Source organism: Hydra vulgaris, chromosome 03 (assembly GCF_038396675.1).
Source record: "Hydra vulgaris chromosome 03, alternate assembly HydraT2T_AEP".
Classification (NCBI taxonomy): Eukaryota; Metazoa; Cnidaria; class Hydrozoa; order Anthoathecata; family Hydridae; genus Hydra; species Hydra vulgaris.
In genome coordinates this window covers 55,773,537-55,799,863 of record NC_088922.1, presented here as the reverse complement: position 1 = coordinate 55,799,863, position 26,327 = coordinate 55,773,537, and the positions used below count along the sequence as shown (strand labels likewise).

Here is a 26,327-nt window from a genome sequence, read left to right as displayed (position 1 = left end):
TATATATATATATATATATATATATATATAAACCCTAACTGGTTGTCAGAAAGTTTTTCCATATTTTGTTGACAAAAAGTAAAAATTAAAATGCAAGACTGGAACTTTTTTTTTATTACTTGACAGACTCCCTGCCCCAACCAAACCCTGAGTCGATGTAACAGCACTCCCTTGCAAGTCAGGCTATAAGATAGTCGATGTAGCAACACTCTGTTGCGAGTTAGGATATTTGTCATTTGATGTAGCAGCACTCTGTTACAAGTCAGGCTAATTGTCAGTCGATGTAGCAGCACTTTGTTGTGAGTCAGACTATAAGATAGTCGATGTAGCAATGCTCCATGCATGATTTACAGTAAAAAAAATATAAATAAAAACATTTTATTACAAAAAATAAAAATAAAAACATTTATCAAAAAAAATATAAATAAAAACATTGTTTATATTATTAAATACACTCAGAATGTTTTAAAAACATTCAGAATGTTAAAAACATTCAGAATGTTTTTAAAAACATTCTGGTCAATTAAATTTGCGTTTTTGCGGTATTTTTAAAAAGCGATTAATTTGTAATTAAATTAATGGTTTTTATTTTTTGACAACACGAAAATGTTGGACGAAAGTCAAAAGTAATTTAAAGTGACGTATTTGTTGACAAAAGAATCATTTTTTACCTTCCGTACTCCCAAATGCAACAACTTATAAAACTATATATAAATATATATATATATATATAAATATATACATATATATATATATATATATATATATATATATATATATATATATATATATATATATATATATATATATATATATATATATATATATATATATATATATGTATCCCTATGATTTATAGAGGTAGAAAATGGAATAAGGAGTAAGAAAATGGTTAAAGCGATAAAGAGAAGCAACCTTAGTAGATGCTAACATTGCAATCGATTGTATTCCATGAGAGATCAGTAGTGAATGGTAATCCAAGAAAACGTAAAGAAGACGACTCTAATATATTTGATGCAGGTAATTTGAGGTACTTGAACTAGACTGAGCAATGAAAGCCCACAGAGAAATATGAAACATTTCTATTGAAAAAACTTTTTATAGATAGGAGGATAACTAATAAAAACAAAGAAAAATGAACAGATGTTCAGAACAAACACAGATTTATTTTAAGAAGAAAAAGTTTATACACAATCATAGTCAACAGTAATTTTATCATTAAAGTATATTTACAACAAAACAGGACATATAAGTAAACAAAAATTTTCATTCAATACAAATGTTTAAGTTACTTTAACACAAATATACATATCCATAGAGATATCATATTTAAAAATAAATAAATATAAAATGATAGGAGGTATAAGATAAAGAAAAAACATTATTGCTGTTGTGTAATCATAATTTATGTAGTGATGGTAATAAACTTCCCCTCAGTGAGAAGGTTGCTATTCATCAATATAGAAATGTTGACAGTACTGCGATAGTTTTTTGCAGTAATTAACTGAGTTATGTTGCTTTAACCATTTTATGTTATTTTTATGAAATTTTTATATTTAAAAATTTCTTTAAATTCTGAAATTTAAATTTATTTTAGTTTTATTTAGTAACTTTCAATTTCAAATGATTTTATTCTTTTATTCACTTTTATTCTTCAGGACTACTCAAAAATAAAACGAAAAGGGAAAATATTGAACTTGGTGAAAATTTTTCCCTTAAGACTCTTGGAAATACACTAAATATTATTGTTGAAAGACCAGGATACAAATCCAAATGAACATCGCTTAAAAAGTTATTCTTTGATGTCATAATGGAATAGTCGAACACTTTGAACTTGTCTAAAAGAAAAACAAAAATTTTTTGCACTAACTTGCATGAAAATCTTGGTAAAAATATGGTTGATAACCATATTACGCTTCAAATGGAAGGATTACACTATTCTTTGTCAGAATTTTAAGATGTCAAAAAAGAAACATTTATATCAGGAGATGAAAAGTTAACACACAGCCTCATGTTTGTTGCAAATACATAAGACCTTATTCTTTGCGTAATGAAAGAGGCTTAGATCCTTACTCCAGTATAGCGGTTGTTAAAAAATAATAATTATGCATCCAGGAGCCAAGCCTTAAATTCTTAAAAATCTGTACGAAAGAATCCAAAACAAAAAATAATCAAACAAAAGAAAAAATAATATTAAAAAAATACCTTTTAAAAAATCATAGTTCTGATAACAGTTTTTACAAGTTAGAGATCGTTGCATTTTGAAATAGTGCTAAAAAAAAAATGTGTATATAAAAATGTGTATTTAAATGTGTACATAAAAAATGAATTTATAAAAAATAAAGCATATATACAAATATAGACATTAATGTATAATGTAATAGTTAGTTTTAAAACAGAACTTTTTAAATAAAAATCAAATTATGGTTATCCAAGAGATACTTTAAGGAGAAACTTTAATATTTTCACACTCATTTATTTAAATGTTTCAAACTTGTTAGTAAATACATGTGAAGAAATTTGAGCATTGCTCATATCTATACTAAACAAGAAATAGGGTACCATTTCACTTTTCTCGTGCAAATATTGAATAAATTAAAACTAAATATTCTGGGATCAAAATGCAGAAAAACAACTTAAAAATGTATAACAACAATACAATTTATTCAGTTTTCAATACAAACTCTCAAAAACTTTTTTAATCCTTGTTTAGTTTTTGTGAATTTTTAAGAGCTGATGACAATAAAAGTTTTCATTTTGATTAGTGAGTTTTAACATTTTAAAGCCTGATTGCTCCAAGTTTTTATTTTTATCAGTAGATAGTTTTCTTTGGCAATAAGTGAAACTTAATAAAATAATGAATTTAATGAATCTTAATATGCTCAGGGTAGGTGCATTTTCCCAAAATTACCCAACTATCCTTTTTTTGTATTAAGCACCTGAGAGTAATTGTTTAAACAAAAAGAATTTGACAAGGTCAGAAAAATATTAACTAGCTCTCTAAACATCGACTGTTAAAATGATGCTTTTAAAATAAAAATATCAAAAGTATATTTAGTTAATATGTATATAAATTTTTTTTAAAAAGTTGTGACCAATTAAAATTAGTACATATTTACAAAAATGTTTATGAATAAGTTTTAATCCATAATTTTTAAAAAAGCTTAAATTTCAACTCTAAAAAATTTGTTTAAAATAGTTTTTAATCTTTTTAAATTTACTTTTTTTTGAATTAGTAATTGTAAAAGGATTACACAAAAGAATTTTTATATACACATGGAAAAAAAGTAAAAAAATTGCAATGAGCAAAAAAAAATAACAAAATAAATACACAGCTAAGGTTGTAAAAAAGAAATTTAAATTTTACAAAGATATTCAAGCACGCAAGCATTGATGAAAACTAAACAATTCGAAGTAACATAAACTAATTAAAACGCTTGTGCCATTAATAAAGTATTATTCTATCAAATAATCCTAACTTTTAATTGAATTGTTGATTTTTATTTGAATTTTAATTATCTATAAAAATGCTTATGCATTTTTATAGATAACTAAAAAGACTTTGATTTAACCCTCACACTCCTTGAGCTGAACTATGAAGGTTGATGATTTGCTGATCCAAGAAATTCATAAAAGTAGAAAATTGAGATTTATTAAAGCATAAAATCATTTTTTCAAAACTCATGTAATAAAGGACTAAATGTTACAGAAAATCAACAATAAAATCATGTCTGTTTCCCGTATTAAAATCAACATTGCTGCATTTTGAGTTTATATCAGAACTAATGAAGAGTTTACAAATTTCTTTGTTCTAATGATTATACATATTATTTGCATATATGTTAATATTATTTTTATTCCTTTTGACAAGAAAATCTACAAGATGTGTTTAAATACGTAATTTGGAAAGTTCTATTTTTCTTTTATCTTTTTTTGTGGTTTTGTCATCGAATCTTTAGTTCTTCCTAATTTTTTTTTAATTACACCAGTTGGCAAACAATCAAAGAATGAGAATAAATCCTAATATTATTGTTTTACTGCAATTTATACACTTTTTTTTTTTGAATTGGTGTTTGTGCTTTGTTTCTTTGCGTTTTGTTTTGTTTGTTCGCATTTCAATCCCAGAAAGCTTTGTGAAAGGTCTAATAAATATATTTTTAGAACCCTAACGGTACCTTATTCAGAAAAGCAAGGAATTAATAATATACTATTTCCAGAATAAATGTTAAAGGGTAATAGGAATCTTTTAAATATAACTTAAAAGATAGCTCATACCCGACTTGCATTTCTTTTAAGAACTCCATTATGGATAACCTAAAATCTTTGAAAACATAAACTCAATCCTTATTTCCGCCTCAAAGGAACTGCAAAAAATGCCTATTTATTCAATTATCTGTTAAATATTATTAATACTTCCACTTCCATTTTAAGTATTTGAAAACATTAAACCTAATTTCTTAATTTAACAAACATATTGACAAAAATAAATTTTTTTCTTTTTAATGGCAAGGCTTCTAGTGCACATAGTATCGTAATCTTTATACTTAAATTTCTTTAAAACAATAATACTTTTTTTCTATAAATGCTTTTATCTTCATATAAAAAAATATAAAATTTTCATTGTTGTTTAAATATATAGATAATAATTATATTGATTATATATATAAATATATAAATAATTTATATAAATAAAACGGAAGGAAATTTAGAATTATTGAAATATTCCCAATGACTTTGTGATCACTTTTCTGCTAGTGGTAATTTTACAGAAAACCTGTTTTGGGCCAACTAAGGTTTGATAACTTATCTTCATGCTGAATGGTTGAAATTTGGAATATTTATCTATTAGTGTCTGTTCAATCTGATTTTTAAGTCATCCTCGTGATTTTTTTTACAAAAAATTTGTTTTTAGTACATTGGTATTTTTATATCTATCACTTTTAAATGCAAAAAAGTGATACTTTTAATGGATGACTTTACTTATTAATATTTCAAACTTTTATGCGAATGACAATTAAAAACATGTTTCTTCGACTATTTTATCAAATATGTTTGCAAAATTGGCATGTTTTGCAACAAATTTTTTATAGTTTTATATATAAATTTTTGTTTACATTTTAAAGTGATGACATGACACCTTAATTGCATCCCAAGCTATTATTTAAAGAATTTTATCAAAACAACTGTTTTGTCAAACAAATTTTGAAGCATAAAATAAACAAAGTTACTCAAATTTTGGAAAATCAGACTATTACCATATAAGTTGTAAAATATTTTTTTATCAAATGTGTGTATATTTTTTTATCAAGTATGTGTATATTTTTTTATTAAGTAAATCTATTTGTCAATAAACAGTTGTTAGTACTATATTGTTATTTGACAAGTACAAAAAATGCACAAGTGCATGTCAGTAAAGAACATTTTACTGTGAAATCCATGTTGCTTTATCCATTTGTGAATAAAGCACTTTGTTCAGTCTCTGGATGGTAAAGAATTTGAAAACATGGATTGAAGAAGACCATATCAACTCTGATGCTGGTTTTAGCAAAGAGGTATAAATCCTTTTTGCTAGGGATAAAGGTGGGAAGTATATACAATTTCATCTTAAAGTTGTCAATTTTAATTAATCTGGATCTGTCTATAATTATTATTTATTTTATATATATCAGGGTTCACATTTCATGAGAATATTGCCTTATTTCTTTGGTATTATGTGAATGACATTAAAAGAAATCAGTTGTCAGCGTTTAAAAAGGAAAAAAAATTAGGCTGTTCTTATACGAAGACATTTATTTCATCAATCATATTCTGAAACACCAGTGTTCTGAATAACCTCAGGGTTCTGCTCCTGATTCTAGTTAAGAGCATAAGCTGTATTTGCTTGTAAGACCCTTAATATTGCATAGCAAAGCTGATCAGTGGTGTAATGGCTTTATAAAGCCCATGCAGGATTTTATTCCATGGCAGAAAAATAGTGGTCAAAGTTTATTCTCTTTTTCATCAACTTTTAGCAAACAAATATTGATGTAGACACATGAAAGTTTATTTAAAATATAACTATAGTATTAAAATTAATTTATTTCAGTCATTTTTATGCTTCCAAAAATAATGGTTTTTTTCACTTTCGCATGATAAAAAAAGTTTGGTGTAAGTAAAAACATCGACAAACCAATTTGAATAATTCAGTTAAGTATTAATAAAGTTGTAATACTAAAATAATTATTTAAAGTTACTCTTGGTCTAGCGGAAAAACTGTTTTCGATTTGATAACTTTCATAAATGTTATGAAAAATCAACAAGGAAAAGTGCCACCAGTTTTTTAAAATTTCCTTCGTTAATTATTTTTCATGAATTTTTTTTTGCAATTCTTTTGTAACGTAACTCTAACTCTTAATATTAGATATAAAAATCCGCAATAATATAAAGGTGAAAAACCTTTGTCAGCAAACCCGATACACTAGCAAACGTAGCTGTAGTGAGCGCACTCAATAAGCATAATAGAGACTAATAGAGAAAAGAGAGTTGTTGTGTTTGGTCTACCTGAACCTGTAAAAACTTAACCAAGCAATATAGCTAAAGATGACAATGCGGAATTCAAAAAGGTTATGGCATCCAAAGTAAATCAGTCAATATAGTTAGAGTTGAAGATTTAAAAAAAAAAAAAAGAACTTTAATTCTGGCAAAACTGCTCCTCTTATGATTGAGGTTGATTTGGTATCTATCAGAAACAACCTTATAGCACCAGCTAAACAATTAGCATCGGGAAATTTCAAAGATATATTTATACCTCCTGACCGCACAGCAGCAGAGTTCAATAAATTAAACTCAGAAAGAAAAGCAGCTAATTCTGACCTTAACAAGCTTGAAAAACTTGACAAGCACATTAGATTTGTCATTCGCCACAAAATTGCGATGCATTGATGTCTCAAAGGAAGTTAAAATCAACGGACGTAAAAACCATCCTCTCATCAAACAGAGAGATGCACAAGCAGCCAGAATTGTGAAAAACACAATGAATCAAAATGTTTAGAAAGGACTGAACCCAAATAAATCTATTGGTGCTGATAATATTAATCCAAAGGTGCTTAAAGAATGCATGGAACTGATGTGAAAGACCAGTGTCTATCACATCAGTTCCATGTAAAGTAATGGAAAAGATTATCAGGGAACAGATAACCAAATATCTTGAAAAACGAGCTGCCTCTCACTTAATCAACATGGATTTATGTCCAAAAAAGGATGCACGTCTAACTTATTGGAGTGTGTCAACTACATCACGAAAGAATTAAGTAAAAGGAATTTTGTCGATATTGCATTTTTAGACTTTGCGAAAGCGTTTGATAAAGTTTCTTAACGTAGACTTCTTTATTAATTGAAAGCATATGGGATTAATGGAAATGTTGTAAAATGGATTGAGTCATTTTTGATTAGTTGAAAACAGCAAAGTGTTTTAGGTGAACACTCTAGTGGACCAATGTTCTAAGCCGAGTTCTTCAAGGGTCTGTACTTGGTCCAACATTATTTATCATTTATATAAATGACTTAATGGGTAAGTTAGGATCAGTTCATAAAATCTATGCTGACCACACTAAACTGTTACAAGAAATAAAACCTAAGTTTCACCATGCTGATTGACTGATCTTCCAAAACGATTTAAACATTCTCACAGAATGGTCAATGGTTAAATGTTCAAAAATGTAAAGTTATACACCTTGGTTATGGAAATAGTAATCATGAATATGTAATGAATGATAGAAATACATCACATACTTGAGGCAACGGATATTGAGAGATTATACACTACATATGTTAGGCCACATCTGGAATTCGCTGTTTCGGTATAGTGTCCTTACTTAAAAGGTGACATCAAAGAAATTGAAAAAATTCAGCACAAAGCAACAAGAGTACCTCATGATTTAATAGGATTACCTTATACTAAAAGGTGTCGGCAGCTCGGTTTATATTTCACAAAACATACAATTTTTGTATAATTTGTTGGTTTTGTTTGTTTGTTTTTTTATTATTTGTCATGTTATCTAAATATATATGTTATATATATATATATATATATATATATATATATATATATATATATATATATATATATATATATATATATATATATATATATATATATATATATACATACATATATTTATATATATATAATATATATATATATATATATAATATATAAATATATAATACATATATATTATATATATATATATATATATATATATATATCAGCGTGGAAAATGAGAAATCAAAGACAAGTGGTTTATTCGACTGGCTAACAAATGGAATTGACAGTCAATTACTTTATTTTGGACTGTCAAATTTTTTTTTCCTTTATTTAAATTTCATCATGATAAAACTTAAACATAAAAATAACTTAATGTTTGAAAATTAACAAACTTGTATTCTTATAATAATAATTTTAAATAAAATCAATGCTTTTTAATAATTTAAACTCGCATTCAACTAATTTTCAAATTACCTGCAAATGTTAATAGTTTAAAATAACTCTTGCGCGCACAGATTTTCATTCAATTAAAAAAAAAAAGTTTACTAACATCCAAGTAATTCAAATTTTGAATTTTTTTTTTTTTACTTATCCAAACAAATTTCATAAAATAATAAAAAAATTTAAATTGAATGCTTATTACTAAAAGAAATTGTTTAATGAAATGCTACTGAAAAATAGAAGTGTTGCTTGTCTCTTTATTTGCCTCCATTAAGATAGGTTGAAGTTTAATGATTTTATTTATAATTCGATATTAGAAAGAAAAAAAATTAACCAACGCGCAAGCGATAAATGTTTAAATTATTTAAAAATAAATCGATGCAATCACATCACATTAGAGAGAAAAAGCTACAAATAAATAAATGAAAAGATTGAAATATATATACATATACATATATATATATATATATATATATATATATATATATATATATATATATATATATATATATATATATACATACATATATATATATATATATCAGGCCTTGTTAAGAAGCGTTACGCAGCTCGCATTTTGAATGTGAAAAGGCAATTTGCCTACACGCTCAGCAGTTTTGCGCTACGCAAAAACTTGAATCTTTTAGGATACTTAAATTATATTTTGATGTCGTTAAGGTGACGTTTATTCAGAAGAAATAAAGTCGTAAGTTTAACCACAATTTTAAAGTAATAGATTTTTTGTTAACAAAACAGTTTGTTTAATAATTTTTTTTTGTTGTTGTTAAAAATTAGTTTAAAAAAAATTAAGTGTTTTAAGTTTTATCTTAAGGAATTAAATATATAAATTCCTTTTAAATATAAAAATTATTTTTTGTCGTAACAGTTTAAAAAATGCACGATTTATTTTGATGTAAATATTTTATTAATAAGATTTTGTTTATTGTTAATTCAATAAGGTAAAGTTTTAATGACGTTCCTTTAATTTATGAAAATAAATTATGATCACGAAAATGTTATTGGTAACTGATAAATAATAAAAAAAACTCTTATTTGTTTAAAAACATTATTAAAAAGAGTTCACAAAATAAATAAGAAAAAATTTATTAACAGTTAATAAAATAACCAAAAACCAACTGTAAAATTATAAGAAAATAAACAAATATTATTTTACGTTTTATGAAAAAAATATTTTTTTTAAAAAAATTTAGCTCATATTTGAAAGAAATAATAAAAATGATTTTTCAAATAGGAACTTAAATTTAATTTGTAACTTTTGTTATAGTGAGAAAAAAAAACTGTTTGTATGATTTTTAATGCGTTAATAAAATAACTTTAATTACAATGCGGTACTTGAAAAGACACTAGTGACGCATTATAACTTCTGACAATACAAAATATAATTGCTGAGTTGAGTTGGAAATGCGTTACGCAATTTTGCTAAGCAGCGAAATCTCGTAACAAGGCTTGATATATATATATATATATATATATATATATATATATATATATATATATATATATATATATATATATATATATATATATATATATATATATATATATACATACATACATACAAATATAAAGAATGTTCTTAGTTACATACAAAAAATTTAAAATAATAACTTTATACCTCTGATTTTAATGAGTAGAGATATTAAAAAATTTTTATCTCTGCTCATTAGATAATTTTAAAAACTGCTAATGTTAATTACTTATTAATAAAGTCTCTTGTTAATTCTCGTGTGTAAATACTATTTAAACTTGATACTCGGTACTTTTATTTTTTTTTTTTAATATTTTCTCTTCCAACATTTAATTAAATTTGGAAGTTACTGAAAGAGAAAAATGAAGATTGTAGAGCAAGATAACGATTGACAAACGACTTAAAGAATTGCAAATTATATGAATCAGGAAAGCAAGATGAAGGAAGCAAATTCCAAAGAGCTGATGTTGGAGGAAAAAAACTAGACAAATAAACGTTTTTGGAGCACTTAGGAACAGTCACAGAAAAAGGATGAGACTTAATTTAATGACGAGTAACACGAGAATGAATTTTAGTAGATGGCACAAGAGACGCTAGCTCTTTAGAGCAGTGCCCATTATAGTATTTGGAGAAAAGAGAAAGAGAAGCAACATTACGACGATGTGATAATGGTTGGAGGTTAGCTGCAAGAGCAGGTCCAACTATGTTTACAATGCGTTTTTACACCTTGTCTAAAAGAGAAAGGGCATCATTAGAAGATCCGCCAACATATAGATACGGCAAAAGTATTCCATACAAGGCCGGATTTGAGATTTATAGAGATAGAGAAAAGAATCCGAAGTAAGAAAGTGTTGAGCTCGATAAAGAGATGCAACCTTAGCAGATGCTAATTTTGCAACTGATTTGATATATGGTTTCCAAGAAAGATTGGAAAAAGAGTTATTCCTAGAAGATGAAGACTAGATGAATCATCGAGTACATCACCGTTCATAAATATAGGAAGATCTAAATTATTGTGAAAACAATTGACTGAAAAAAATTGAGTTTTATCTGAATTGAAGTTCACCAGCCACTGTGAGCCCCATGCTGTAGCAGAAGTGAGATCCTTTTCAAGCTCAAATGCCCCCTCCAAGCAATCAGAGACTGTTGGTTTCTTATCTTGACAAGAATAAATGGTTGTATCATCAGCAAACAATGCCACCATAGATGTGAGAAAATCTGGAAGATCATTAATGTAAATTAAAAAGAGTATAGGGCCAAGGATAGAACCTTGAGGAACCCCTGAAGTTACAGAATAAGAAGAAGAGTGCTGTCCATCAAGGACAACTTTTATACTACAATTGGAAAGCAAGGATTCAATAATCTTAAAGATGTTGCCGGATACACCATAAAAAAAAAGCTTATGGAGAAGACCAGCATGCCAAACTTTATCAAACGCTTTTGAAATGTCAAGAGCGATGGCCTTAACCTCTCCACCTTTATCTAATGCACAATAAAACCTATCAGTTATTACTGTTAGCAAATCAGCTGTAGAACAAGAAGATCAAAATCCATATTCATGGTCAGAAAGTAAGTTATTAGATTCAAGATGAGAAATTAAGTGTTTGTTAATTAAAGATTCAAAAACCTTGCTTATGATAGAAAGAAGACTAATGGGACGGCAGTTAGACGAATCAGATTTCTCTCGTTTTTAACAGAGATTTTGAAAATATGGATAACAGATGCCGCTTTCCAGCAGGCTGGAAAACAAGATTCTGATAAGCACTTGTTGAATAGTTTTGAGAGTATAGACAATAGCTCCGGAGAACACTTCTGCAAGACAATAACAGGTATGTTGTCCGGGCCACAAGCTGTAGAAGAATCTAGGGAGGAAATCACTTTAGATACAGAAGCTGGAGTGATATGAATGTCAAGCAATGGATCAACCTGTTTGTTGGCAATATCAGGTAGAACGCAATTAGTGGAATCAAGAGATGATATTGATGAAAAGTTATTAGCAAACAATTCAGCTTTGTCTTTAGGTGAGATCACAAAGTCTGAGCCATACAAGAGAGGTGGAATTAAAGATTTGTCTTTATTATTAATACTATTAAAGATTCTCCAGAAGTCACAAGAGCCTAATTTTTGAGATGAGATATGAGATTTTATGACCTGAGATTAGCGGGCTTTGGTGTTAGACAAAAGCGTTAGACAAAACTTATTCGTTTTATAATCGTTATATTATTGTTATATAATTGTTTTATGAAACACAACTATCAAAATTACTAATGTTACATAAAACAAGATTTTAAAAGATATATTTTTAAGAATCCTATTATAGAAATTTTAAATTTATTTATAAATCATTCATTTACTGCATTTGCAGCAAAAAATCATAAAAAAATAAAAAGATTTAAAGAGAAATGAATAAGTACTTTTAAATGAAAAAAAAATTCCTAATTAAATACAGCAATTATTATACATTTTTACATTATGAAAATAATATATTAAATACTTTTAAAATTTCATAAAATTTAAAACTTTATTATATGCATTTTCCAAATTACATCATGATTACTTGTAAAATTTTGTTTTTCAAAACTCTGATTTTTTTTCAAGCGGTCAAACCTAACCAGCAAGAATTTATTTTAGAAGGCAAAATAGCAATTTTAGTCATTTTGGGCAGTCATTGACCATTGACCAGTCGTTATTTTCCACGCTGATATATATGTGTGTGTATATATATATATATATATATATATATATATATATATATATATATATATATATATATATATATATATATATATATGTGTGTGTGTGTATATACATGTGTATATGTGAGTGTAGGTTATGTTAGTGTATTCTACAAATAGAGTGCTCAATTTTCTTAAAGAACAAAGCAATAATAAATTAGTAAAAACTTAATATTTTCTACAGTCGTCTTTCCTTCAGCAGGTTTTGAGGCCTTGGCAGGAATGACAGGCAATTGCCCGCGCCTACCTTCATACCTGTGAAAGTAATTTTAAATAGATGAAATAAAGCTCTCTTTATAATATACAGTTTTTTTTTTAAACAGCAAAATTTATTATTTTTTAGGTTGAATCATATTTTACTTATACAATTTATATAAACAAAAATATTTTACTTAAACACTTTACATAAACAAAAATAGTAAAAACATCTAGCGCATTTAAAATAAAATGTCACTTTAATAAGTACTGTCACTTTAGTAGATAGCAAAAAAATGTTTATTCATTGCTATGTTTTTGTGAGCGTTTTTAAGCTAAAAAAAAGCATGTAATTGAAGATTTTTTTAAAATGTTTTGAAATTATTTAAACATTGTTCTTATAACTATTTTTAAATAAACTCAATACGTTCAAAAAATCAGAATAAGAATTTCATTAAAAAACATATTTAAAAAACTGTAAAAAAACAACAAAGAACAAAAGAGCTCTAGTATTTCTTCAAAAAACTACATAAATTTTTTTACTTTTTTAAATAAAAACTTTTTAAAAATAAAATATACTTTTTAATAAACTACTTTTATAGTTTATTAAAAAGTATATTTATTGTTTTTGAGTTTTTAACAGAGATGTACTGAATCTTCGGTTGATGCCAGGTTCAGTTTTTGTCAAATCATTAGCTTCAGCTTCAGTTCTTTTAGGTAATTAAAGGTACTAAGCTACTGTTATATTAACCAGAGCTTGATTTTTTTCACACCTTCGCGATTAGTTTTTTTTTAGAAAAATATTTTGGTGATTAGTTTTTTTTTGTTTGTTTGTTTTTTTATTCTTTTGTTTTTTTATCTAGTTTAGGATTTTTTTGGGCCATTCTTAAAAATAAATATAAGTTCTTTATTAGGGATCATAAAGTACGCGTCACTAAATTTATCTTTTGAATAGTATGATCATTTGCATTTTGCTCTCTTGCGCTGAGATTTTTATTCAACTTAGAACGCTTTGGAATTAATTACTTTAAATCTTTGCATGAAAACCAATAATATTTTAAAGTTATATTTAGTTTGTATTACTGAATTGATAAAGTACATCACAGTAAATTTACCTATAAAGTAAATCAAAACAACCAGTAAATTTACTACAGTAACTTACAGTTACTCAACTATTTAATTTACTTAATATACTAAAAGACTCGCAAAAGTTAGCCATACAAATGTTTCTATTTATATCTTATATGTTGTTAACGCATAACATAAGCTTCAAACTAAAAGTCATTTTCAAGAATCTTGAATAGATAATAATCAAGAATCTTGAATATAAAAAACGCGATACCATTTTTTTATATTTTAATTTATTTAAATTGATATCAAGAATAAACATATATATAAATGAGTAAGTTGTTTTTAGGAATTTTTTTAAAAAAGAAATCTATTCGAACAAAAGAATTTTAGTCTTCTAAAATTCTCTTATTCAAATAATTTTGCAAATAAATTTTGAAATTAAAAAAATTTAAAAAATTTCAACGCTCAATAATTATAAATTTAATTGCAGCCTGTAATACCCAGTGGCAAACCAAGGATCATTCCTGAATGTTAAATGTTTATCTAGCTACAGTAACAATGCAAGTGAGAAAGAAAGTTTTTTATGATTTAAATCATACACTTCAAATAGTTAATTAATTTTTGTTTCTCAAAAATAATTTTAAAAATAGAATCGTTCTAATATTAAACCAGTGGTTATTGCAAACATTAAACCAAAAACTAAATTATAAAAATTTAAAATTAAAAAAAAAAAAATATTTTACTTCTGTTCAAATAATTTTTTTTCTAAAAAAATAAATTTTTTACTTTCATTTTTTATTGCAAAACGGTTTGAATGAAAAAATTGAATGAAAACAAAAACCATTTGAATAAAAAAATTAATTATACATAAATTTTAATAGTACGTCAGATCAAGAAACAATAAATTATAAAAAATGTGGTATTTAATGTTTTTTTGTCAGCACAAATATGAAGTTTTACGAAGATAAGATTTTAATTTATTAATTAGAACAATTCTATTTATTAATTTCGTTTTATTTTAAACGCATTTTATGTTATTAATGTTATAAACTTTATAAAACTTTAGAAGTTGTTTTACATTAACACAATCTCTTTATATTGTCAAAACAACTTTGTAGTTTGTTTCATTGTTGTTTTATACTTTTTTACAATAACAATTCAATAAAAATAAATGTGTTTTATTGTCAGCATGAACGTATTAAATAGTTTTCTATAACTAATTAAAGTGGTTTAAATATTGTAATATTTGCCTTTTTACTTTTACTTCTTTTAGTATCATGTTAAGTAAAAACTAAAAGCAATATTGTAATGGTATTAAATACTTACTTGCTCCTTACATTATCACTTGCTCACTATAACTGCAACTTAAACTTTAAATTATAACTTAAGCTATAAATTATAATGACTTACGCCAAACAATGAAATTATACGATAATATTTAAATATGAGAGATATGTTTAAAAAAATAACAATTACGAACTTATGTAGAAAAAATACTATTTTTACTATATTTATTTTAACGCAACCCCCTTTACCATAGAGCGACCCCAGTAATGAGAAGGGGGTGGGGGGGTTGAAATTATTTTTTTCGCGATTAGGTTTTTTTGCGTTGATTCAAGCCCTGTCAACCATAAAATAATTTTTTTTTTTTTAATATAATTACTTTAAATCTACTACTTGTAATTTGCTCCTTTACTTTGATTTGTTGACCTTTGTTGTGGCAGAGATAGTAAACATTGCGATGCGCCACAATTAATTTGTCATGTATTTTTTTGCCTTCTTATCGAAATCAATGGGTACTTTTTTATATTTTATTTAATTATTACATATTATTAATTATTTTCCATTGTTATATTTACTAAAGCCTATTTTCACTGAAATTTGTTTTTAGATTTTTTTGGGCTTAAAACCTACACTAGAAAACCTATTTCTTATCACTGCTCAAAAACATGAATAATTAATGAGTTTAAAACTCATTTGCTTTGTACTTTTTAATGTTTTTGAAGTTAATCATTTAAAAATGGAGTGCATTACTGTTCTGAGAGCCCCATGCTGTTTTCAAAGTGAGATCTTTTTCAAGCTCAAATGCCCCCGCCAAGCAGTTAGAGAGAGTGGGCTTCTTGTCAAGACAAGAATAAATGGTAGTATCATCAGCAAATGAGGTTACCAAAGATGTGAGAATTTCTGGGAGATTGTTAATATAAATTTAAATGAGTATAGAGCAAAGGAAAGAACCTTGAGGAACCCCTAAAGTTACAGGATATGAAGAAGAGTGCTGCCCATCAAGGACAACTTTTATACTACAATTCGTAAGGAAGGATTCAATAATCTTAAAGATATTACCTGATACACTGTAGAATAGCTTATGGAGAAGACCAGCATACTAAACTTTATAAAAAAGATGCTTGTTAATTACTCATTTTATATTGTTAAAGACTCAAAAACATATTGTTAAAGACTCAAAAACCTTGCTTATGATAGGAAGCAGACTAATGGGACGGTAGTCAGACAAGTCAGATTGCTCTCCTGAGTTTTTTGATAATAGGGATAACAGATGCCGCTTTCCAGCAGGCTGGAAAGCAAGACTCCGATAAGCACTTTTTAAATAGTTTTGAAAGTATAGACAACAGCTCTGGACAACAGTTGCGCAAGACTATAACAGGTGTGTTGCCTGGACACAAGCCGTAGATGAGATTAAGCAGGAAATCACTTTAGATATAGAAGCCGGAGTGATATGAATGTAAAGCAATGGATCAACCTGTTTGTCAGCTATATCAGGTAGAACACAACTAGTGGAATCAAGAAATGATATTGATGAAAAGTTCTTAGCAAACAATTCAGCTTAGAATTTAGGTGAGGTGACAAAATCAGAACCATACAAGAGAGGTGGAATAACAGATTTGCCCTTCATATAGATACGGTCAAAGATTCTTCAGAAGTCACAAGAGCCTAATTTTTTAGATAAAATACAAGATTTTGTGACCTAAGAATGACTGGCTTTGGTATTAGTTAAAACTTTTATACAATGGTTACCAGCAGTAGTGAACATATGTCTGTTTTCTGGAGAATTGTTTTGCTGATAGATATGAAAGTAATGGTTAAGAAAAAAAATATAACATCTAAAGCTTTTGTTTGGACATAATACGCCTATAAAATCATGCCAATTTCAAATAAATAAATTTTTTTTTAGTGTTTTCCTTCGTAAAAGCCGTTAAATTCTGGCATTCCTAAGTATAAAGTATAGTTGTTTTTATTGACTGTCGTTAAAAAGTTGTTTTAGCAAGTTAAAAAGTTACAAGAGGATCTAGGAAATCGTCAAAAATGTTTTGTTAAAAATTGAATACTATTTAGCATTTTTTTTTACATTCATAATTTAAAAATGAAAATAAAAATAAAAGAAGACAATATATGTAACTAATCGTTTAAACCTTTTAAAACTGTATTTAAAAGCGATTTACGCAATTAAAATAGATCAAAGTTTCAATAAATAAATTTATTAATTCATTCATTAAAACTGCAAACAATTGTCTTTGGTTCTAGTTTTCTCTCAACAATATTAAACAAAGGAGAGAAGCAATTTAAAAATGAAAACTGACGAAAATTGCTCAAAATGAAACAAGTTGAATAATTATAATTAAAATGAAAAATAAAACAGAAAAATATTCCTATGAATATCCCAGCAAAAATAGAAAATTTTCATTGAAACTTAATTGTATCTAAAAGATTGTCCTTTTAAATGTCAGAATGTAATGACTTTTTTTTTTTTAGCCGCACCTAAATTCCCAATTTCGCTAAAACGCTGAATGAATTTTTTTTTCTGGCTAACACCCTGTATGCTTGAGAGGTTCTGTGAGCAGAAAAAGGATATTGCATTGTATTGCATTTCCAGAACTCAAACAAATTTAAAAAATCCTTCAGAAAATCAATGGCAACTTGCTGTAATGCTTGTATACATACTGACACATTTTGAAAGGGCTACGAAAGATACGAATGCAGAGATTATACTGTTTATTTATGCTATGGAAAAGTTTCTTGACTATGCCTGTGACAAAGCAACTGAAATCAAAACTGTTTTTGATGAACTCAAAACTTATTTTAAAAGTTGTTTTTATATACCAGAAATATAACCATTGCTGATTAGTGTTTTTCTTATGTATTTATGATATGATACAAAACACAACAGTGTTATGTGGTCACTATGCCCTGAAGGTGATAAGAAATTTCAAGCTGCTAAGGTGAGAAGTTACATGTTTTGTTTGAGGTAAAAATTTGTGTTACAGAAAAAGGATAACTAATTATTAAACTTTTTTTAAACGTGTTTATATAAAAAGATATTTTTTTCAAATATAGTAAATTCCGAATATCTGAAACCTCCAAGGCACCAAGTAAATATTTCAAGTTAGCCATTATTTGAGTTATTGGGACATTTTGTAACACTGATATCGAAGATAAAAACAATACATAATAAATTCAATATCACATCTTAGTTTTGAAGAAATGTATCTATCAAATATGATTGAGACTGTATTGAGCATTTGTTGAAAATTTTCACCATTAAGACTGAAGACCATAAAGTCATACAACACTTGCACTGCCTATCACCTTGCATATCACTTACTTTTGGGCAAACTGGATTGATCGCATTACCATTATCTTTATCTACTTCGTCATAAGCATTATGTTCATATACTGCATTTTATACTTCTTCTATCAACTGTGCATCTGTTAGTAAAGATGCTCATTAAGTTTTCATCTGCAGAAATAACATCTTCAACTGTTGTACCTGGAAGGTAAAAACTGAGTTTTTCTATCTGATTTTGAAGATCTTTGAAAGAATTTTTGTCTTCATCTGAACAGGCAGGTTTTAGTTAATTTCAATAAATTCCTGCTTTTGCAAAACAATTAACAATGGTGGAGGTTTTCACTTTTTGTTATGCAAGATCAAGCATTTTCATCGCATCTAAAATCAATAGCTAAGACTAGTCATTGCAATGCCAATGATCTGTAATAAACTTCCAAAGAGCATATAACTCCCTGATCCATTGGTTGAAGTTTAGTCATGGAATTTAATGGTAAAAAAATTACCTCAATAGATTTTAGATTATCAATCGCTGGGTGTTTTGGGCAGTTATCTATTATAAATGCTTTCTTTTTTTCTTTAGTATACTTTGAATCCATTTCCCAAATCCACTCTTTAAACAGTACGCTATCTGTACATGGATAAAAATGTAGAGAGTTGTTTCCTTCCATAGTCTAAATTAGAAAATGTTCCTACTTTTATTTTCATATCCTTTGACTTGTTCTTTTGTGTCATTATGGATTCAAAAGTTTTACTTCATTTTTGATTAATGTTGACAGCATATTTTTCGGAAAAGCCATATTTCACAGCGACCTGAGACTTTAATGATCATTTTTTAATTTTAAAACAGCGACAGTCACTATTGTAAAATGTAAACACAACAACTTTTATTATAATATTCCAAAGCACATTGTATAACTTATACAATAAACTAAACTAATATTAAACTATTAAATTGTTTACATTGCAAAGCAAGGCCTTCATTGCACTTTAAAAAAATTTCTTCAAATTTTAGGAAACTTGGCTGGATAATGAGCTTGAGGACGAAAAGTTTATGAATGCAAAATAATAACTATTACTAGATTTTGTTTTTATTTTTCTAAGTTCGAGTTATCAGAAGAATATTAGCCACAAGATCAAATAAAATAGTTCAAGCTAGCAAATGTTTGAGCTAACAAGGGTTCGAGTTATTGAGTGGCTTTTTATGAGAAAGTATTAGTGAGGGCTCATGGGGAACTCAAAAGTACTTCAAGTTACTGAAAGTTTGAGTTATCCGGGGTTGGAAATATCAGGAGTTTGTTGTAATTTTAGAGATCCTAGTTAAAAAAATTATTCTATTGAAGGCAAGGAAAAGTTAAAAACTTAAACACGTCTAATCTTTTTAATAGAATTTGTGTGATTAAATCCTTGTGTAATAAGCCTAATAAGGAAAAACTATAAAAGTTCAGAACAGGAAGTAATCCACTGTTAAGGGTGGTAGCCTTCCAACAACAAAAAAAAGATTAAATGGAACGAAAGCAAATTTCTTAAGAAATTTTACGAAAGTAAATTTTTTTAAACAAATTTTTTTTCGAAAATAATCTTTGAAACATATTAGTAATTCATTAACTACATATAACTACATATAACTGTAATATATATACATATATATATATATATATATATATATATATATATATATATATATATATATATATATATATATATATATATATATATATATATATATATATATATATATATATATATATATATATTAAAACAAATACCACATTCGATTGAACTTAGATTGTGTACAAATTTATCTAACAAAGAAATATTTCAAAATACTATTCCTCTATATAATGAAGCTTTATTAAAGTCTGGTTATAAATGTAGTCTAACTTATAATCCTATAACAATATCAACTCCAAAACGGAACAGAGCCCACAACATCATTTGGTTTAACCCTCCATTTAATAAAAACGTTAGCACCAACGTGGGAAAATGTTTTTTGAAACTTATTGACAAACATTTTCCTAATAATAATAAACTGCATAAAATCTTTAACAGGAACACAGTCAAAGTTAGCTACAGTTGTATGCCAAGTGTAAAATCTATTATAAATTCGCACAACAAATACATTTTATGCAACAATACAAACCTTAATCAACAGAACTGTAACTGCTATAATAAAAATCTCTGTCCGTTGTTTAATAAATGTTTAACAAGCAACAGTGTATATCAAGCAACTGTTACAACTGATTCATCTTCTAATGAAAAATCCTACATTGGGATAAGTGAGACTTAAATTAAGATACGCTAATCACGTTAAATCATTTAACATCTCTAAATACAAAAATGATACTCAACTCTCAAAACATGTATGGAAGTTAAAAGAAGCTTATTTAGTCCCTATAGTTAAGTGGAAAATTCTCAGGCGATGTAAAGCATATAATCCAACATCAAAATCTTGCAAATTATGTCTCACCAAAAAATATGAAATTCTATATTATAAAAATACTAATTTATTGAATAAAAGGAGTGAGATTGTTTCTAAGTGTAGACATAGAAACAGATTCCTTCTTTCCCAATATGACACTGGCGATTAAAAAAGATGTTTTGCTATATTATTATTATTTTATGATTATTGTCATTATTATTACTATTATTATTATTTGACGTCAGAACTCATTCCATTGTTGTTTTCTTTAATTTTGTAACGGTTTTTTAATTGTATTTTTGAACGGTTTTTTCTTGATTTAAATATATGGCTGATGAGTGCTGCAAATGGCATGAAACTTTAAGTACCGTAAAAAAGTTGTTTTTTTCATCTTACTTTTTTTTTATTTATATATATATATATATATATATATATATATATATATATATATATATATATATATATATATATATATATATATATATATATATATATATATATATATATATATATATATATATATATATATATATATATATATATATATTATATATATATATATATATATATATATATATATATACAGTCAACTCTCGATATCTCGAACACTAAGGGGACCGGAAAAAAAGTTCGAGATATCGAGAGTTCGAGATATCAAGAAAAGGGTTGAAAATAAATAAAATTGCCCGACTTTCATTAAAACAAGTTATTTTTCTGACAAAAATCATTAACAACAAAAACTACAACTTTTGGAAAAAATCTGTTATCTGATATTGCTTTAAATTATCCATCTTTTCCATCTTCATTAAATCCTCAAGTTTTAGTGCTAGGGATTGTATTTCATTTCCGTATTTTGAGCTGTATAGCAAAGCACTTTGAATTGTTTCAAAAGCAATTTCTAATTGAATATCAGATGGGCGTGACGAGGCTTCAAAGTCAATAGCTTCGTCAACGCTATCTTCAACTTCATTATCGTCGTTTTCAAAATTAGGGTCTAAAATCTGAGCAATGATTTCAGCATCAGTAGCAAGTGAACCAGTGGTTACTACATCGCAATCTAAACTAATGTAAGATTCCGCTGAGAGATCTTCTTGGACGGCACGAGGATCTAACTCTCGCAAACGGTTAAGTTCTTCTGTCAAAAATTTAAAAGAATGATCATCATCAGCTTCTTCAATACTCTTGTTTGTTTTGCTGATACCAGCTTTTTTAAAGCAGTTGATGACAGTCTCCTTCGACACAGCATTCCACGAAGAAACAAGATCTTTCATTGCTTGAAGTATAGAAATTTTTGGCATGGGTTCGTTATTATCGACAGCCTTGATACACAAACGCACAATTTTGTGACGATAATGAGCTTTAAGACTTCGTATTACGCCTTGATCCATGGGCTGAAGGACAGATGTGGTGTTAGGGGGGAAAAATATTAGGTTGATGTTGCTTAGCCCTTCAATGTGTGGGTGGGCAGAACAGTTATCCACCAGGAGTGCTACTTTCCTGTCTTGAGCACGAAAAAATGAGTCAAGTTTCATTACCCATTCTGTAAAAAGGTCTCCGGTCATCCAACTTTTTAGCTGATTTTTATATGTGCAAGGAAGTTGTTTAATGTGCCTAAAACACCGTGGGTTTTTAGATTTTCCAATAACAAACATAGGTAATTTTTCTCCCGTTGCACTCCCTGCTGCTATGCCTGTTAGTCTGACTTTACTATTTTTTCCCCCAAAACATTTTTCTCGTGATAAATGGTATGTTTTGTTTGGTAGGCACTGGTAAAATAGTCCGAACTCATCGGCATTGAAAATGTTTTCAAGCTTGTAATTCAAAAGCAATGTTGGAAGTGTAGTTTCATTCCACGAAGCAGTCATATTATTCGTCACGGTGGCACTTTCGCCTGAGATTATTTTAAAGCTGATGCCGTTCCTAAAAATAGGAACAGAATAATTGAATTTTAATTACACGTTTAAAAAACTAAATAAATTAAATATAAACAGATACATGTTATTTGTTTATATTAAAATTGAACAAGATTTGACAAAATTTAACTGACCTTTTTTTCCAATTATGAAACCAACAATCAGATGCTTTAAAATCCAACTCTCCTAATGCTTCTGCGAATTTTAGTGCCTTTTCTTTTAGTATGGTACCATCAATTGGTACTTGTTGACTTCTTTTTGCAACGAACCACGTGTATATGGCCTTGTCTACATTTTTGAAATTACCACTACGAAGTTTCTATTGTTTAGATTTTGTGCCATTTTTTTCCAGTGAGGTTAATAACTTGGTTTTATTTTTAATCCAGGTTGATAATGTGTTCTTTGGGACTCCATACTTTTTGGCAACCTCTTTGTTAGACATCCCAGTCTCTAGGTCTTTTAATGCCTTGCATTTTTCTATTATAGATTTGTTCGTGAGTTTTCGTTTAACGAGCGGCATGTTGCTGCGTTTGACAAAAAGAATAAACTATATATTAAAGGAAAACTTTTCAGAAATTCGATTCTTAAAAAAAATCGAATTTAAAAATCGAATTAAAAATTTTTTTTTTTCGAAAATTGGAATTTTAAAAAATTAAATTTTATTAAGTTCGAGATAACAAGAGATATATATATATATATATATATATATATATATATATATATATATATATATATATATATATATATATATATATATATATATATATATTATATATATATATATATATATATATATATGTTTATATATATATATATATATATAAACATATATATATATATATATATATATATATATATATATATATATATATATATATATTATATATATATATATATATATATATATATATGTTTATATATATATATATATATATAAACATATATATATATATATATATATATATATATATATATATATATATATATATATATATATATATATATATATATATATATATATATATATATATATATATATATATATATATATATATATATATATTGGTTCAGACCTAACTGAGGCCAAAAGACAACTAGATTTTGATTTTATGTTGCAACAAAAAAGAAACAGACTTCATGCAAATCTTGAAAAAAACTCATTATTTTGATATGGCATCCATAGAAATCAATTACAGAAATTCAAAAAGAACCAATAGATTACCTAAAGTATTGTTACCTACAAGTATTTCAGAATTTAAGAGTATCTATTTAAATGCTACCTCACTAGAAAATAAGTTAGATTAATATGGTTCAATAGTAATTCAGTTGTTGACCTTACTAGGTATAATACATACAGGTATAATAGAACTGGTGACCGCAGAGGCAAGGGTTAAGCTTATATATAGAAAATTTAATAGATACATATGAGCTTATTGATACTAGTTTAAGATTAGCAAAATCAAGCAAAGCTGGGCTGTAGTATACTTTGACCAAAACAAGTACCAAGTTGGCTGTCTTTACAGATCAAATTATGTTGTTGATATGGTTGATACGAATGTTTTTAACATGATTTTTTTAAGCAAAAAATCATGTCGATATTAAAGGTTTCAAAGATATATTAATAATGGGTGATTTTAATTTTGTAGCCATTAAATGTTCTAATGGTAGTATAATATCTATTTCCAATGTGGCATTGAACATAAATTCTTTAGACTTTGAATGATATTTTTATTTATCAACATATAAATGTACCAACTTTTTAATTGGCTCATGGTTTTACTTCAAATATACTATACTTAATATTCACAACAGAATCTATATATGATGATGATCTATATATGTGTATATAATGATGATGCACATTTTGTGTTTGGTAACCAAGGTGTTAACCAGGAATAAATTTGATACAGCATTTTGACGAAATTGGGGATTTGTCAAAATATTTCCTAATCCCCCTCCCTGTGATTAAAATGTATTCCAGGAATGTGTGGGATCTTTTTCTTATATTCTTTCTTCTTTTACTCCACATAGTTATACCAATGCAAGTTATCGCATAGTTATACCAATAACGGCAATTTTATTTCAAGTTTTACACAATTAATAAATTAGAGTTTATTATATTATTTTTCTATTAGTTTTTAAAAATAAATAATTTCCAATAATTTTTAGAATTATTATTAAACTTTAATTTGTTAAACTTTATTTGGAGCTTTAATGGGATTTTTCAACATTAAATTGGGAATTTAAATTTTTTTAGCATTTGGGTATACCGCATTTAATGGGGATCCGCAGGGCTAGTTTACATCCTGGTAACATAACCAAAGGTTATTATTATAAATTGAAAAACAATGGCAGCAGATGAGCTTATAGTAATTAAAAGTTTTTATATAGTAAAGCTGAATTTAGTAAAATTTCTGATTATATGTCTGATATTGAATGGGTGAGGTTGTATGAAATAAAATCTGTGCAGGACATGTACAGTGAGTTAATTTACTATACAACTGAGGCATGTAACTTATTTATTCTAACTATAGAAACTTCATTAACTAAAAGTTTAGTAACTTGGATTAACTATGATATCAACCAATTAATAAGGAGAAAAAAATTAAAATACAGAAATTGTACTCATAAATGAAAGGATGTTAACCAGACTAAAGAATATAAGCTGCTATGCAATTTAGTTACAACAGAAACACATAATGCTCGACTTTTACTAAAAGGAAAAAAAGGAACTAGCATATAACTTCAAACATAATTTAAATAAAGGTGGAGAGGTTAAGGCCATCGCTCTTGACATTTCTAAAGCTTTTGATAAAGTTTGGCATGCTGGTCTTCTCCATAAGCTTTCTTCTTATGGTGTATCTGGTCACATCTTTAAGATTATTGAATCCTTTCTTTCTAATCATAGTATAAAAGTTGTCCTTGATGGACAGCACTCTTCTTCTTATTCCGTATCATCGCACTCTTCTTCTTATTCATATCGTCGTAATGTTGCTTCTCTTTCTCTTTTCTACAAATACTATAATAGGGACTGCTCTAAAATTCTTGTGTTACTCGTCATTCAATTAAGTCTCATCCTTTTTCTGTAATTGTTCCTAACTGCTCCAAAAACTCTTATTTGTCTAGTTTTTTTCCTCAAATATGAGTTCTTTGAAATTCGCTTCCTTCATCTTGCTTTCCTGATTCATATAATTTTATAAGTCGTCTGTCAACTCTTACACTACAATCTTTATCTTTTCTCTTCCAGTAACTTCCAACTTTAATTAGTGGTTGCTTGCAGCCTTGTTTGAAACAAAGATCCTTTAAGTCGTCTGTCAATTGTTACCTTACTCTACAATCTTCATCTTTTCTCTTTCAGTAACTTCCAACTCTAATTAGTAATTGCTTGCAGCCTTGTTTGAAGCTAAGATGTTTAAAAAAAATCCAAAACTGCTACACAAGTATATAAATTGTGAA

At 26.9% G+C, this 26,327-nt stretch overlaps 2 protein-coding genes across 3 annotated transcripts in view; both read right to left on the bottom strand.

Annotated features, from left to right (window-relative positions):
* The window catches only part of LOC100203785 (tudor domain-containing protein 1), a 112,271-nt gene that overhangs the window by 83,593 nt on the left and 2,351 nt on the right, over positions 1–26,327 (bottom strand). For both annotated transcript variants that reach the window (XM_065793738.1, XM_065793737.1), the window contains exon 2: positions 2,206–2,272. In XM_065793738.1, the coding sequence (XP_065649810.1) occupies positions 2,206–2,260 (55 nt within the window). In that variant the 5' untranslated portion in view covers positions 2,261–2,272. The remainder of the gene's footprint in view (positions 1–2,205; positions 2,273–26,327) is intronic.
* Positions 21,699–22,823, bottom strand: LOC136078779 (tigger transposable element-derived protein 4-like). Its single transcript, XM_065794584.1, has one exon. It carries the CDS (start codon positions 22,821–22,823, stop codon positions 21,699–21,701), a length of 1,125 nt encoding a protein of 374 aa, XP_065650656.1.